The sequence below is a fragment of the Lepisma saccharinum genome, chromosome 18 (assembly GCF_977018435.1).
Source record: "Lepisma saccharinum chromosome 18, izLepSacc3.1, whole genome shotgun sequence".
NCBI lineage: Eukaryota > Metazoa > Arthropoda > Insecta > Zygentoma > Lepismatidae > Lepisma > Lepisma saccharinum.
The window spans coordinates 55,650,312-55,666,700 of record NC_139246.1 but is presented as its reverse complement, the minus strand read 5'-3'; the positions used below and the strand labels follow the sequence as shown (position 1 = coordinate 55,666,700).

Genomic DNA, 16,389 nt, shown 5'->3' with positions numbered 1-16,389 from the left:
TGATGGATCAGTGGAACGTTCAACATCGTTCTTTCGCCATAAAAGTGTTTTACAAAAACAATGATTAGTTTGCAAGATGCACAGGGGGCGTTCAGGCGTTTTTTTCAGTGTAGTGCGTCATGGTAGTATTCCATCGAAAAACGCGATAAAAACGTGGATAAAAAAACTTTGAAGAGACTGGATCGGCTGTGAAAAAGAAACCAACAGGACGACAGCGAAATGCTCGTACTCCACAAAATATCGAGGCTGTGCGTGATGCAGTCTCACACAGCCTACGGCGTTCAGTTCGGAAGCAAGTAGCTGCGGTCGGTTTGTCTATATAGAGTGTGTGTTCGCCGAATTCTCCGCCAAGATTTGAAATTTCATCCATACAAGATGCAGATCGTGCAACAAAATCCATCACCAGTTGCATTTGAAATTCTGTGAACAAATTTTGACTAAGATAAACGAGGACAGTGACTTTCTGGAGAAGCTGGAGAAGATGAGGTCCACTTTCATCTGACAGGCTATGTAAACAAGCAGAACTATCTTGAACACGTCTCGGCCAAGAACAAGGATGAATTGAAGCAACGAATGAAAGACGAAATTCGTGTCATCCAACCTGACATGTTGCAGCGATCAATGAGGGACCTAATCCTAAATGGCAGATTGCAAGACTGCAGAGCTAACGAAGACTCCATCTCAAGGACGTAATTTTACAAAGTGATACTGTGGATTACTGTATCTTAAATGGCAAGTTTTAACAGTTCAATTTCTGTCAATATATGTTTTTTACCTGATTTATCTGGTGTCTGGTGGGTTTCTCAAAAGTTCCCGTTTTTCTCTGTCACCCTGTAGAACTGACTCTTTACAGTAATATGAATGAAGCACCTTTAAATATTAACTGAAAAGTAAAGGGATGCTGTCAATTTAACTGAAAGGAAAAATAATAACTACAATAAACTTAGAAAATGATTTATTGCAGAATGCAAATAATTACGTTATTAATTAAGTCAAGCGAGAACACCGGAGCCATGCGTCGGATGCAAGTTGTGTCCGTGTTTGTGCACGATGGCGTTGAACCCGTTGTGCTTGTCTGCGTAGTAGTTGACAGTGCGGGTGCTGCCATCTGGCTCCACGAGGCTGTACTCTCCCTTCACGACGTCACCATCACGTACTTCATGTTGGCTCTTGTGATCGCCAGTGTGGTGGTCGCTCACTGAGTACTTGAACTCGTATTTTGGGTACGCCTGAAAGAATATTAATAGCATAAGCCATTGGAGATATTTCCTGGAATGCAGTAGAGGGCTTAATATATTATTCAAGGGTACTACTGTAATGATGATGATTATATCCTCCCGTTCTTTATATTTAACAGTCTTTTCCATGAAGCACACAGATATCTTTTGGATATTCGTGTCGAAATTCTGGATATCCATAGAATATCCAGGAATGTCCACTAAATATCCATTGGATATCCCATGGATATCCATATGTTTGTCCAGGAGACAGCCATAGGATATCCAGGAAGGATATGATTTAAACATTCTCTGAATATTCTGGTTATGTTTTGAACATTTTGTATATCATATTTGGATACGTTTTGCAGTCTCTGTGGATCATATTTGGACATGTTCTGGACATCCGTGGATCTGATCTGGACATTTGTGAATATTCTATGGATATCGCTTGGAGATTTGTGCTGTATGAGTTCATCTTGATATGCTTGTCAATTTCTTCTGTATAAAACTAAATGTAACATTAATTTTGGATAAAACTGTTTATTTCTTTACGTGTGTTTTTATGATAGGATTAAATTTATGTACAAAATCTTCATAATGTAGAGACACATTACCACACCATGTAGTTTCGTAGCAATTTGAAGCCATGTAAAGGAATGCGTGTTTGATAATTCAGCATGGAAATATGATAAAAAATACAACTTTCTTGCACGCCATCAACATAAAATACGATATTAACACATAGAATGTACTAAGAGAATATCCTCAATTGTCTTAGCTTATTTTTTTCAGTGGATTGGTGAATATTCACAGTTAGGCTATTTGGCAATAAGCCCTGCTTCATCTAAATATATTTTAAAAAGTGTACAATTATTCATTTTGATAACGTTTATAGTTGTAAGGATGTTAAGGCATAATGTCACAATGACTTACATAATAATCTACGTGTTCCACTGGGAAATGTACAGCTCTGCAGACAGCGACAATGCAGACGAGGAACAAAATCTAAAACAAAATTTAAAACATTGCATGGATAATTTTTTTAGTTTCATTATACAGACAATTATTTTCATGTAACAACTGTGTCGCCTTCAAACTACCCTGGTGGCAAATAATGATCAACACTTATCTCCTAGGTTTTCGACCAATTGATCAACGAGAAAATAAGTTTTCAAGTGCTAACATTACAATTATTGAACTTTCAAATTCTATTAGGGTTTTTATCAGTCCATCACTGTTGTTACAGTTTACTTATAAAATTGTTATAACTTATAATGATAGTTACAGCACAGACAAATGCATTACATTTGTCTGTGGTTACAGTAATGGTACATGTTTAAATTTCAAACACAATCTGCTTGAATACCTCGCTTCAATCCGACGCTCCTAGTTTTGTAAGACATCTGATATTGCAACAAAAGAACATGAACAATATCACCTTTATACACATTGGCGTATGCAGAGGGGAGCTGAAGAGGCTACAGTTCATCCCAAAATTTGAGAACATCTTTTATTTCACCAAATGAAAGCAGTAAAGGACTTGAAAAAAAAAGTGGGTTTTCAAATCAATTCCAGAATCAAATTTCAGATATGTGGAATAGGAGGTTGCAAGTTCTGATCCCGGTGTGGGCACAAGTTTTCTTTGTGAGTGTCCCTTCATCAATTTTATCATATCATCTCATCCTTATTTTCACGATTAGCCAAAAAGTGGTAGAAAGGCGAAGCTACATATGCCAAATCAAATCAGAACTGCTGAAATCGGCCAAATAATTTAAATAGGTGCTTGGTGTTTTAATGAAATCAGTGCTCTAAGTGGGGGAGATGGCTTATCCCCAGCTAGGAAAGAATACGCAAGGCATCCACCTAGCTCTCCTATTGTCCCCGTTATAAAGTATAAAACCATCTACTGAGCTAATTTCAAAACTAACGAAAACATTCCCAGTACTTTACGATTTCCACTTCGAACACTAGATGAAGTGATAATGAAAGAATATACTATAGCTGCAATAACATACACTAATGCAAAAATATCCTCACCATTAATTAATAACATCTGTTATAAAATAATGCTTCTTTTTAATCTTCCATTATATTTACAGTAGATGTTACTCTGCAGAAATACTGTTGTATTAATGATTCTCTGCAAGCAGTAACAAATGTATTCAATATACTGCGTAGTAACGCTTCAACAATACATAGACATAAATAATGTTCATTTCTAACTTTTTCGTCAAAAACTATTTTGCGATAAATGAACTTTATTGTAAGAAGAGCCAGTACTTAAGACAGGGATCAAGTTGAATATTAACGAAGTGGTAACTGGGAGAACAGCATTTACAACAAGCATGAGGAAAAGGTACCAAATTCATTAAAGTATGCGACAAATTATATTCTCCCCCGTTCGTAGAAATACAGTTCGTATCTCAGCAAGACATGGTCTCACAGTAATCTCCACAGTAATGAATTACAGTTTACTTTAAAACCGAACTGATCTGCATTTATAGCACGTGTTTCTTGATTATTGCTCATGTTTCTTGATTATGGGACATGCTTCTTGATGTTAGACAATTTTCAAATTCAATTTATAATACTTACACGTTACAAAGTTACATGATAGCTAATACTTACTGCGAATGCCTTCATTGTTGATTTCTTTCAATGCAACTGATGCTGCTATTGCAAACAAATCTTCCTTTTTATACTGTGAAAGGATGGTGTTACTTTCACTAAATTAACACCATATGTTACCAGGCACATATTAAGGAAGGCATGTGGAAAGGCATGGCTAAATTCGGTAAAGATTGGAATGTAATGAATCATTTAATTGATCTTGTGATGGAGATGATATTGGCTCTATCCTTCCGCGGTGTAAAAGATAACAATAGAAGAGAGCAGGGTTAACAATCAGATTGTTTTTGTTGAAGAAACAAGAGAAATTTGGCTATTGTTTTTTCCTCTCGTATCCAAGTTTTTATTACGTTCAGTTTAGCCATCCGTAAACATCAGGCAGTTCATAAAATCGCTTGCAGGTTAAGTTGGAGCGTATGCCTATGGCAGAAAAGGATTACAGTAAACCCTCGTTAACACGAATCCCAAGGGACCAAAAAATCAAGAGTTCGTGTTAAAAAAATTCGTCCTAATCGGGGACTCAAATTTTATTGTTGCAATACAGTTCTTTCTACACATTAACCATTTGCAATACGTATTATGTATGCCATCATAAAATACAGTACTACTGAAATTAGCTTTTTTAAAAAGTACTCATAGATCATTTTCTGGTGAAAACTTTCTGTATATTGCGCTGTCGCAGACTGGAACGCAAATGCCTGGTAACATCATGGCCAACTGTACTCATAGCTTCCGTAAAACTAGCGGTAGATTCGGATCAAACTCTTACTGGCTACGTTTTAAAGAATAGAAAAACACATTTGAACACATTGCTGATCTGAATTTGTTGGTTAAAATACTGTATAAGTGAATTGTTGGCAAGATGATAGAGATTGTTGAGCGATTTCTTACATGCCTAGCAGAGGAACAACAGAAAAAAAAAGATGAAAAACTTTGAAAGTTCATGTTAAATGAGATGTAATGACGCAACGGACTAAAAAGCAGTTCGTAATTCGCGTTAACCGATAAAACTTTCTATAAGATATAATACATCCCTGCCGGGACCAACATTTTGTTCATGTTAACCGAGTGTTCGTCTTAAGCGAGTTTGTGTTAACGAGGGTTTACTGTAGTAGCTTACATTGTACGAAATAACTATACATAAGCATGTGCATGCATTTCATTACAGCAAAGGCAGCACTGCTGACCCACAACATTACAGTTGTAAAATATTTTTTACTTCAATTTTTCGCTTATTTTTTGCGTATTACCTATACAGAATCAACCTGTATGCCTCCAAGTATGACTTATTCAGATATGGGTCCATCGACACCTTCTTGTGGTATATTGATGAAACAACTGACTTGGTCAGGTGAAGGAAGGTTCGAAAATTGAAACGGGACATGCATGGTTAATGAGCTTCAAAATAAGTCATCTCGACTCGCGCGTCTGAAGAGAATACCATTATTTCAATATGAAGGCCAGCTCCAGATGTTCCTGATTTGTGGCAGCAGGCAGGGGCTTCAAACGTTACCAACCGCCAATGTACTGAATGTTTGGATATCGAAAGCTTCAAAAACGTTTCTGTTGGCATTATTTATTATATTCTACTGAAAGAACTACGTGGTGCAAAATTGGATTTGTGAGTACTGGCAATATATTTCAGTGTAACACAAGATCTAGAAACAACTAATTTTTGACTTTCATATTTTCTTTGAAACGGAAATTCTTTCCCGAACGGAAATTGTCACCGCACGCCACTGCAAAAAAGTGACTCCGAAAAGTTATCACCTAGACAAGGAAATTTTGTGCCACTCCTTCTCTAGCTAAATCATCAACCGAATAAATTAAGGTAAGATTTAGTCCAGTCTTACATCTCCTCCAGAATACAACGTTTTTACGACAACGCTTGAAGATAAGTCTTAACAACAATGCTTACTCTATGACTGAAACAATCGTATTTCAGTCATAGCCTAGTTTCAAGCATAACCACATTAAACTACACGGTGACCTGGCAAACAGCTTTTCTTTGGGTGTCGAGTCCCATATGGTTTTCTTGAGAGGAGACTGCTTCCCAATTGTCCTCGTGTTAAATCAACACAAAAAATTGCGTTTATAACATAACATACCAAAAAGAACAACAGTTAGGTAACTGAAACTTACCATAAACTAACAGAACTAACTCAACATTAAACTACACTGCTTATAGTTTAACTAATTACTAAATAATCTAAAATCCTTAAATAAATAAACAATACTTTGCAAAAGACCTGTTCCAGTCACCAGAACAGGTCAATACAATAATATAAATTTGAAGTTACCAATGTATGTATGGAATACTTTTATTTTTTATTTATTTTCTATTCTTTTTCTTTTGTATTTATGTATTAAATTGAAAATAAAGATGTAAAGAAAGATAATTAAAATACGGGGAACCGTTAAATTCAGGGAAACTGACGTCCTGGTTTATTTAAAGGTACCAGGACATTAAGCGGATACCCTGGAATGTATGTGGTTGGGGGCGGGCTTACTTCGGTGGTCATCAGGAATCGATTCCAGGACCGCTCGTTACATAGGTGAGAGCCTAGCTATTTTTCAAAAGGATTCGAATTATTAGCTCAGTTTGTCCTTGTAATACCGAAGGCAAAATTATGAAGGCATATGTATTTAAAAGCATGGATAGAAATTAGAACAATTCTAGACCTAATTGCCAGTCGGACCGAAGACAGAAATTTCGAAGGCTTGGACACTTTTTTCAGGCTGTTTCTTTTCTTTTTCTGGAGCTAATTCCCACAATTCCTCTGTAATGGAGCCAAGTTCAGTGCGTTTGGAGTTTCATAACGGGGCGACGCAAATGAGCTGTGACTGACTTCGAGGTCCAAGCAATGTGGGAAATATTGGTGAACGGTCACGTTGGCGAATTGCCCTCAAGGATTTTTGATCTTTTTTCTTATTTTTGCAATATGTTTCTTCGGCGGGAAGGAAGCACGGAGGTATGCAGCGGACTCCAAAGCCAAGACTTTCCCCGTGGACAGCGATTAGTATATAATCATTAGCTTCCTTCTGTTAGGGCAGATCTCAATCCGGACCTCCAGGCTTGATACAATGTGTTCCTCACCTTTGGTGAGTACTGTGTGATACCAGAGCATAAAGGTGGACGAGTGTTTCCGTAAAGTTAATTGTATTCGCTTAGAGACAAAGTGGATTGTGTCATATCAGGTTGATTTAAATCGCGATTTAAAACAGGTGCTCTTTTTTAAGAAAAAATCACTGGTTTAAATCACTTTAAAGAAATAATTTATATCAAAATGTACATATGGATTTTGTAGATAGAATAACCTTTGGGAAAAGTACATTAATTTCGTAATCATTTAACCTTTAATGGTGTTTATTAAGCTCTAAGAAAGGAAACAAAGAAACTGTATATATACTTATATAGTGATGGGGTGAAGATTATACGAAAGAAAACGTAAAATATAAACACACTTAAATTTCTCTTGAATTTAAATTGAATTTTTATAAGCAAAAATAGCAAATAATTTGTATACAATAATGTACAGAATAGTAGTCATATTAAACCGTAAATAATGTCATTACCACTAAACTGCAAACTATAATTTTAAAAATACCAAGATTGTAGACAAAGGCTATAAAAGAAATTAATTTACACTTATATAGTACATCCAGAATGTTTTATTTTTACTGGAAGATAAGTTACTGAAATTATTATACTTTCGTTAACACACTCAACAAGCATTTGCGTCACATAAGGTACAGTATCAGAAACAGATTACATATATTTTCTTATTTGCCTTGATCAAACTGTTCAAATATTTTACAGGGCCATTTACCAGACAAATCTTTTCTATAAAAAACATGCTTCTGCTAGTATATATATGGTGCCAAAATCCAAGCAATTTTAAGTGTGTTGTTTACAAAAATAATAAGAAAAATAATTTATATAATGAAAATAATCAAAAATGATTTTTTAAATAAAAGTAATGATTTTTATCCACCCTGCTTAGTGGACATTTGCTTTTTCGTTTGTCTTCTTCCCCTGTAATCTACTCTCTATTATTTTTACGTTAAAAGTGTGTGGCGCAATGACCCTTTGGAGGTTTGAGTATACCAAACGGTTATCCATTGGGGGACACATAGTGAGTACATCGAGTTCATTGCTACTGTTTCATGGCCTTCATGCCTCTATGGCTTCCAAATAGCTTTCCAATTGTTCTCACAACTCTAGAAAAACATTTAACTTTTGGAGCTCACCGCTCGCACCAATACATATACTTGTACATACAAACGCACACAGGAAACAAGCTTGAGCTGTATCTACAACATAACTGCGATAGGCTCCATTGGTACCAATCAGTCCATTGGTATATCCCTCCATAAGGATAAATTTAATCTGATTTCATTTCGCCAAACATTACCTTTGTACCCATCCATAACTTCTTAAATAGCCAAATTGAGATAATATTTTTTCTTATATATCTTATCGGCATTTTATCCACACTTATATTTCTACCGACCTCTCTGGTGGAGTGGTCGCGCTGCGACGTCGAATCCCGGCATGGGAATGAGTGTTCTTTGTGAGTGTCCCTTCATCATTTTCATAATATCATCATTCACCCTCATCTTTGCGATTAGTCAAAAGTGGTACAAAAGCGACACTAAGTAACAAAAATTAAATAAAATATATATTTTAATAGGTCCCTACAATGTCAAATATGCAATTTCATTCACAGACAGACAGACAGACAAATCGATTGAGAATAGTTGGAGGAGAATGGACCATAAAATAACATTAATGAATAATGAATTTCGATGTAATTGAAGATAAAGAAATGTAAATAACTTCGTCACATGTGAAGAGAAGGCAAAGACGATTGGAATTCTAAACTTATTTTCTCAGTCTATAATGTAAAATGTAAAAACATTATTAGGATTTGAACAAAATTCAAGAAACGACTTAACAGCTTAATAATACTTATGTCTAATATTGGTTCATGTGTTGCTTTTTTCAGGTGATTATTTTATTCGCAATCTTAACTGTGGTAAAAACAGGTTATGCACCTATCGGCGCTGTAGACTATTTTGTAAGTACACATTATCATATTGTTATCTCATTTGTAAATTTTTCTTCACTATATGAGCGTCAAAGTTAGAGAAATTAGTGTACATTGTTAGAACAAGCTATTTTTAGTGTATTAATATCATATTGAAAACATCATAGTTTGATTACATTTTTGTATTTCTCTAAATACTACGATTCATGACAAATCTGTATGATCGTTCTTACATGCGAAAGAAAGTTAGTATCTTTGACTAAGGATATTTTAACTTAATGTTTCTATATTATGTTTTGTGTAATATTTCAAAATGTTATGAAGGAACAAAAGGTTCAGTTCCCGATTGTCCACATGTATAGGTATGTACGTCATTCAGACACATGGTACAATTTCACATTTAGCATCACTTTTCTGCTACTCGTGAGTAATAGTGACGATGAGGATGAATGATGAAATTTATAAAGCGAGAGGCCAGAACTCGAATCCGGGACCTTGGCGACCGAGACCAGGAAAATATAAGGATCCATAACCACTAATTAACATATTCAAGTAAGAGGATTCTCTATATAGCTGCATTAGTGTAATTCCCTTGCGTACAAAAACATACAATGCAAAACAAAAGTGGATGCCTATCGTACTTGCATCTTTGTACGTTACCGTACTGATACAGCATTGCCTGAAAATAAATTAGGGCGCGGTGCAACAACATGACAAGCCACAACTTGAGGCGGAAATAGTTTTCTTGTCCCAAGTGGTGTGTTACTCTCGTATCCAAATATTTCAACTCTTATTTCCGTAAATTTCAAAGAGATGTGACTGTCATGTTGTTGGGAAACTGATTTTCCCTCTCTTTCTTAGAAAGAACATGACAAGCCAATTCATAAGGTGGCGTCAAGCAGTGACTTGTTTCTCAAACCAAGGAGGAAATTGATTAATTTTTATTCTTCATTGCCTAATTCTAGTGATGGGTCCATGTGATTGTCATGAGCACATTGACTATCGACCATCAGGTGATAATTGATCGTGTTTTAGTCAAATAAATAAACAATACAATCATTTATGGATTGTCATACTATTGTATCTGTAATTTCTAGAATTCCCTGGGGACAAAATATTTGGTACAAAATTACTTACAGCATCATCTGAATATTGACAATTATATGTGTTTATATATCTGAAGAAGCTTAATGTTATATTATTAAATATATTTAAATAATGTAGCTTATCATATTGTTGGCACTGCAATTTCAGTTGATTTATTATATGAGGGTAAGAACATGACAATTCACAAAATCGTGTATATTATTTTAGAAAATAATTAATACATTTTAGTAAAGTAACACTTAGATTACTTTCTTTCGAGCCAGATAAGATTTAATACCGGATGATCCGTTTGAGATGTCAGAAAAATAAACTATTTTACACAAAAGGTTAATGTACGTATCTATGAGCAGCTTGTAATATAAGCAGAAAGAATGTAAGTTTCGAATGAGTAGAGGTTTACTGACTTCAGCTGCGTGGCGGCAGTAGCATGCATGTAATACTCGAAAATTTCGTATACCACACGACATACTGTGTGCGCTGTTGTGACGTGATCACCACCTTTGTTACCATGCACATTAGCGCCGCCATGTGCCTGAAGTCTGCAAACCTCCACTCATTCGAAACTTGCATCATTTCTGCTTATATTACAACAAACTGCTCACAGATAGGTACATTGATTGATTGATTGATTTGGTGTTCTAAGTCCACTTTATGCACAGTAAGGCTAATCGGGACTAGACCTACAATTTAAAGTGGGATCCGAATCACTATGTGCCTCCACCGGGTATCGAACCCGGGATCCCTTGATTACAAGGCGAAGATGCTACCACTGCGCCATCGGGGAGGCACACAGATACGTACATTAACCTCTTGTGTATAAAGGTTTACTTTTCTGACATCTCAAACAGATCACCCGGTATATCCATTTTAAAAAATATATGAAACCTGATAAACATTAATGAAATAATAAAAATTATGGAATTTTTAAAAATTTAAAAAAGTACTCTACTGAAACAAGTGAAATGTATATATCATACAGTTAGTGGAAGCGGAGTACCATGACAACAAAACTGTTAATAATAAAAATGATGATGATGATAATAATAATAATAATAAAAATTATGATTATGATGATGATGTCGGTAGAATATCCTAGGGGTCCAAATAAAAGTTTACTGGATGTGGCTGTCGCGTTGTTGCATAAAGGCATTTAATTTAAATCTAGAGTTGATGATGATAGTATACTCTGTCTCGGGTATCTTAGGAGCAAGCGAACGAAAGCAAGCCTCTGCGGAAGTAGTGACGCTCCACCAATGAACACGTGAAAAGGAATGCGATTGCTTGAGAATGGGAAGCGACTGCAGTTACCAGACGTCGCAGCAGCGTGTACTGCTTCGCTCTGCCCACTCGATTTTCACCCCTTCCCTGCCGCTATGCACGGCCTTGCTCCAGAGTTATCTGGGACAGAGTTACGATGTTTACACTGGGTTGTAAAACTTTCAAAATTACATGTAGCGTTAATTTGACTAATATTATTATTTTCTACATAGTCATACCCGAAGTACGAATTCACATATGCCGTTAAAGACGCCGCCACAGGAGACGTCAAAAGTCAGTCGGAGGTCCGAGACGGTGACGTAGTGAAGGGACAGTACAGCCTTGTTGAACCAGATGGCACTGTGCGCGTTGTGGACTACGTGGCCGACGACCATAATGGTTTCAATGCAGTTGTGAAGAAGCTCGGAGCTGCTGCTCACGTAGCTCCCGTGGGCTATGGAGGATACGGCTATGGTGGATATGGCAATGGTGGATACGGAAATGGCGGATATGGGTATGGCGGTTACGGGCTACCTGGAGCCTACGGTCATGGAGGACTTGGTGGAAGTTATGCAACGGTTGTTCATCACGGTTGAGTGAGCAAGAGGCTTGCTTGAGTAACAGGTGTCATGTTGTGTGAAGCTCCGGTGAAAATAAATAAGTTTTTTACCAATGAAAGTGAACAAGAGTCAATACTTTTTCCTTACAGTATAACTTACATCATTGTCACGGAAGAATTGAAAACTAAAATTGGTAAACGCTGCAAGTGCCACAATAATTCAAACACCGTTTTCCACGTTAAACTGTGAAGTGTGCCATGCTTTATAATGTGGTAAACGTGAAATGTGGCTGGTAGCCCTCTAAGTAGTTCAAAGGGCGTGCAAAGAGGTCACTAGTGTGCACGTTCTTACGGGCTGATGTGCGGAACGATGCGATTTCCCAACACTTTCGCTTTTGGAACTTACAACGTTCACCGCTTTTAGTCCTCAATTGCTTAAAGGGACAAAGGAAATGCTATTGTTTGTAGGAAGAACACACTGGAAAGCACGTGCCCGAGTGGATATTGAATAACCTTCAAACTTGTTAGATGTCAACCGTGCTATATTAAGAAAGTAAAATCCTAACTTTTCAGTGTCTACGCTAGTTTCGTGAAAATTTAGGTAGGGACCATGTTTACATTAACTTTAGAATACCCATACTTGGCTTAAAAGAGGATTAGCGAAGGTATTTTTAATGTAAAATAAAAATAAGACACAAGTATTTTAATGGTTGTATTTAAACATAAAATGTACTGTAATCAAATGTAGTAGTTATGCACATTGAAGCAGAAGTTATACGTTATTGAGTAAGGTTAACAAGAGGGTATACAGCTTATACCACCGTATACCCTTGGCTAAAGCCATGCCCTGCTTATAGAGAAAAATGGGTGTATTTCAGCTTTAAGTAGACCACGAACATCATACCCAGCACATTTAGGCTTATATTTGAAGCGTTTGTAAATTATGTGTGGAAATATATCCTATTCTCGTTTTGGAAATATCCTATACATAATTGTTTCGTATACATATTGTCGATCTGTAGATTAATTGCATTACGTTATGAAGCGTTATGCACAAAAACTAGATAAAATCACGCTACATGAATTTAATAAACTATGCCCATCTCAATCAAAGAAATATTTTAAATTATTATTGCAGAATGTTTAGTAATCAAAGGCTGGAGAGGGTGTGACGTTTCTTTAAGAGTCAACATTACTACGTCACGATATACTGCCCAATCTCCTTCTGTGATATGATTATGAGGCTCTTCTGAAAATTATATCTGCTATGGGCATTCTGAAGAAGTGATGACATAAAAGAAAACGAATACTCTTACTAAATATCATGACATAGTAGATGCAAATGCAAAAAAAGCGAGAACCCAGGATTATGTAACACCTTTTCGACTACCTTATACAGATCTCTTACCCAAAGTAAAATATAAGTTACAAAAACAGTGAGAGAAGTGGTGCAATATAGAGCTACAAAATACCACATCCTGTAAGTGACATGCTCAAGTCAGCAATCATAGACCTTGGTACCAAAACATGAATCTATCTCGGGCAGTAATTGATTTTATATTAAAAATGCGAACAGGTCATGTATTAGTAAATCAACATTTGGCTCATTTAAAGATTGTGCCATCAACTTCCTGCCAATGTGGAGAAGCTAATTGAACACTTAATCATTTATTTTTTGAATGTCTCTTAAGACAACAATACCGAGACTCGCTATATAAAAACTTACAACATGCACAGGTTCCATTCCCGATGTCCTTATTTACATTAAAATCTGAACCTCGCACCGCAGTTATTTGGATTCTTTATAGTTTCGCTAGAAAACATAGGTTTACTATTTAAACAACCACGATGATTCACACTACAATTTAAATTAATAACTTCACAAAACTGTTATACCATATGAACAGGAAGACATTAGTGTTTCGAAGAAAGTGAATGATATTCAACAACAGTTTGGAACGTAGATATTAACAATATAACCTGAACTCAGCAACTTTGGCTAGAAACTGCAAACGCGGTGTGAGCCATAAAATAATGTAGAAGATGAAGAAGAACTCTTACTTTATACCCAATTTCAATAGAATCAGGCCTTGGTTTACAAAAGTTCAAGGTACAAGGTGGTTATAATTAAAGTGACGGTGTTCAGAGTGGAACAGCACGGGCTGTAATGAGAGTAGCAGTCTGAAACTTCGTAGATATGCTAATGAAGCAATGCGCTCGCGAATTATGCAAAAAAGAAAAAAAAGTTCCAATTCTCGCCACCAGGGTAAAAATGGCGCTGTAAGCAGTCAAAACGTGGTATAGTTACAGGAAAAAGGCAGGAAAGATCAAAAACATGAGAACAATGGCTCTGGCATGTTTATTAGGAACTATGGTTACAAGAACTGTTCAATATGGCCTCCCAATTCAGCAACATGCTGCATTCGTAACACGGCATGGTCGACGGTTGCTCGCAGCATGTCTGGTGAAATCTGAGCGACATGTCGTTGTATGCTAGCCTTCAGATCAGGCAGAGACCGGACATGTCCCTGATAGACACGATCTTTTAAATATCCCCACAGCCAGAAGTCACATGGATTAAGGTCGGGGGATCTGGAAGGCCAATCATCTGGAAACTGCCTAGAGATGATGCGGTCATTAGTGAAGGTTTCTCGCAGCAAATCTTTCACGTGGCGAGCGACATGTGGTGTTGCCCCATCTTGCATGAAAATGGTGGTGTGTTCACAGTTCCGTTCTTGCAAAGCTGGAATCACGTGTTGCACAAGGAGGTCCCTATAACGTGCAGATGTCACTGTACACCTAACAGGCCCTCGAGGTGTCATCTCCTCAAAGAAAAACGGACCAAGAATGAAGGAGCTAGTGAACCCACACCATGCAGTCACGTAAACTGAGTGCAATGGTTGTTCCTGCACAACATGTGGACGAGTGGAACCCCATATGCGACAGTTCTGAGTATTCACTGTACCGACCAGAGTAAAATGCGCCTCGTCAGTCCACAGAATATTCCCCGGCCACATGTCATCCACTTCCATGCGTGCCAAAAACCGATGGGCAAACTCACGGCGTTGTGGAATATCTTGGGGTTTCAATTGGTGCACAATTTGAATCTTGTAGGGATACCAGTGTAAAATGCACCGCAATACCTTGCGAACTGTTGACCAGGGGAGTGACAATTCAAGTGCCACAGCTCTAGCACTGGTTGCAGAAGTTGAGGCATGTGCTGCACGGTCAGCTACAGCTACAGCAACTTCGTCCACAACTTCCACGGGGATGGGCCGCCTTCCTCTCCCTGGTGCAACGCCCAATTCACCTGTTTCCTCGAATTTCTTCATCATCTTCTTCAGCCCATTAATTGACATGGGCCCTCTTCTCAGCCCTTTCTGTTGGCGATATTTCCGCAGTGCAGCGTTACTATTGCTCCCATTCTGGTAAAACAACTTCACTAGCAGTGCACGGTCTTTTTTCGCAATAGCCATTGCTTTTTACACGGGAAAAATCAAACTTTTAATGTTCGGCGAACATTCACATCACTAAAGGAAAAAAAAGCAACAAGCGTCACCAACAACAACCAGGGAGCTCACACAATGGTTAGGCAATGTCACCGACTTTGACGTCAGAGTTACGGAAAATTCCACGTTTTGACTGCTTACAGCGCCATTTTTTTACCCTGGTGGCGAGAATTGGAACTATTTTTTTTTTGCATAATTCGCGAGCGCATTGCTTCATTATCATATCTACGAAGTTTCAGACTGCTACTCTCATTACAGCCCGTGCTGTACCACTCTGAACACCGTCACTTTAATTAAAACCACCTGGTATAAGGAATGTGATAGTATTACCAGAGCGTATAGAAGGAATAGTGTGTGCACTCCCTGAGTTGCCGTGGTCCACCGCCTAGATGGCAGTGGTGACGTTTGAGACTGCGCGGAAGATGCTCGCGTTGCTTACATAGCTAACTACATAAGAAACAAAAATGCATGTTACTTACCTTTGGAGAAGAGCTCAGCAGCTGGATAGTTTGAAGAATTTCGGAGATGATTTTGCTGTCTTCGAGGCACTTAATTCCTTTCTTATCTCCTTGGTGCGGAAGAAAAATCGACATTTCAGATAGTGAAATACGAGTTTAGGTAGCGTACGCAGCACATGATCTTCACAGCATCCTAATTGCGAAGTTTTTACAGCAATTATATTTAAATTGTCCAAACACTCAAAAAATATATCCCCCCATAAACTATTAGCACATGATAATTTCTCTGCAACAACATCTTCCACTCGTAACAGCACATCATAAACACTTTTCGATGCGTAGGTAAGGTATTTACAGCCGTCACCCGAACCATAGTCTTGGACAGGGTCGCCGACTTGTCAAAATTATTGGGGGGCTCTGATCACTGAAATAAATTAATGAATGAATCACTCTCCCTTTTTAAGTTTTGGCCTCAGTGTTCGGAATCTCATAAAAGCCCATGAATTTCTCAAAAATATCAATTTTAACAATACTCATAATTACATACTTAGTATATAATAATAAGTCATGTGTTTTGTTGTCTCTGGTCATAGCCCCCCC

General features: G+C 37.3%; 2 protein-coding genes across 2 annotated transcripts in view; one reads left to right on the top strand and one right to left on the bottom strand.

Annotated features, from left to right (window-relative positions):
- The window catches only part of LOC146002289 (uncharacterized), a 75,787-nt gene extending 71,913 nt beyond the window's left edge, over window positions 1–3,874 (bottom strand). The window contains exons 1-3 of the mRNA XM_083139997.1: window positions 3,849–3,874; window positions 2,154–2,225; window positions 999–1,229 (exon numbers count right to left, since the gene is read on the bottom strand). Of these exons, the coding sequence (XP_082996123.1) occupies window positions 999–1,229; window positions 2,154–2,225; window positions 3,849–3,863 (318 nt within the window). The 5' untranslated portion in view covers window positions 3,864–3,874. The remainder of the gene's footprint in view (window positions 1–998; window positions 1,230–2,153; window positions 2,226–3,848) is intronic.
- Window positions 3,875–6,921: 3,047 nt separating this feature from the next.
- Window positions 6,922–11,919, top strand: LOC146002582 (larval cuticle protein A2B-like). Its single transcript, XM_083140521.1, has 3 exons — window positions 6,922–6,950; window positions 8,858–8,929; window positions 11,497–11,919. The coding sequence occupies exons 1-3, from the start codon at window positions 6,933–6,935 to the stop codon at window positions 11,857–11,859; spliced, it is 453 nt and encodes a 150-aa protein (XP_082996647.1). The 5' UTR covers window positions 6,922–6,932; the 3' UTR covers window positions 11,860–11,919.
- Window positions 11,920–16,389: the final 4,470 nt, after the last annotated feature.

What these genes read in the sequence shown, in the direction of transcription:
- LOC146002582 (XM_083140521.1), top strand. An exon ending in TCGGCGCTGTAGACTATTTT is followed by an intron (nt 8,930 to 11,496) that starts GTAAGTACACAT and finishes TTTTCTACATAG; the next exon opens with TCATACCCGAAGTACGAATT.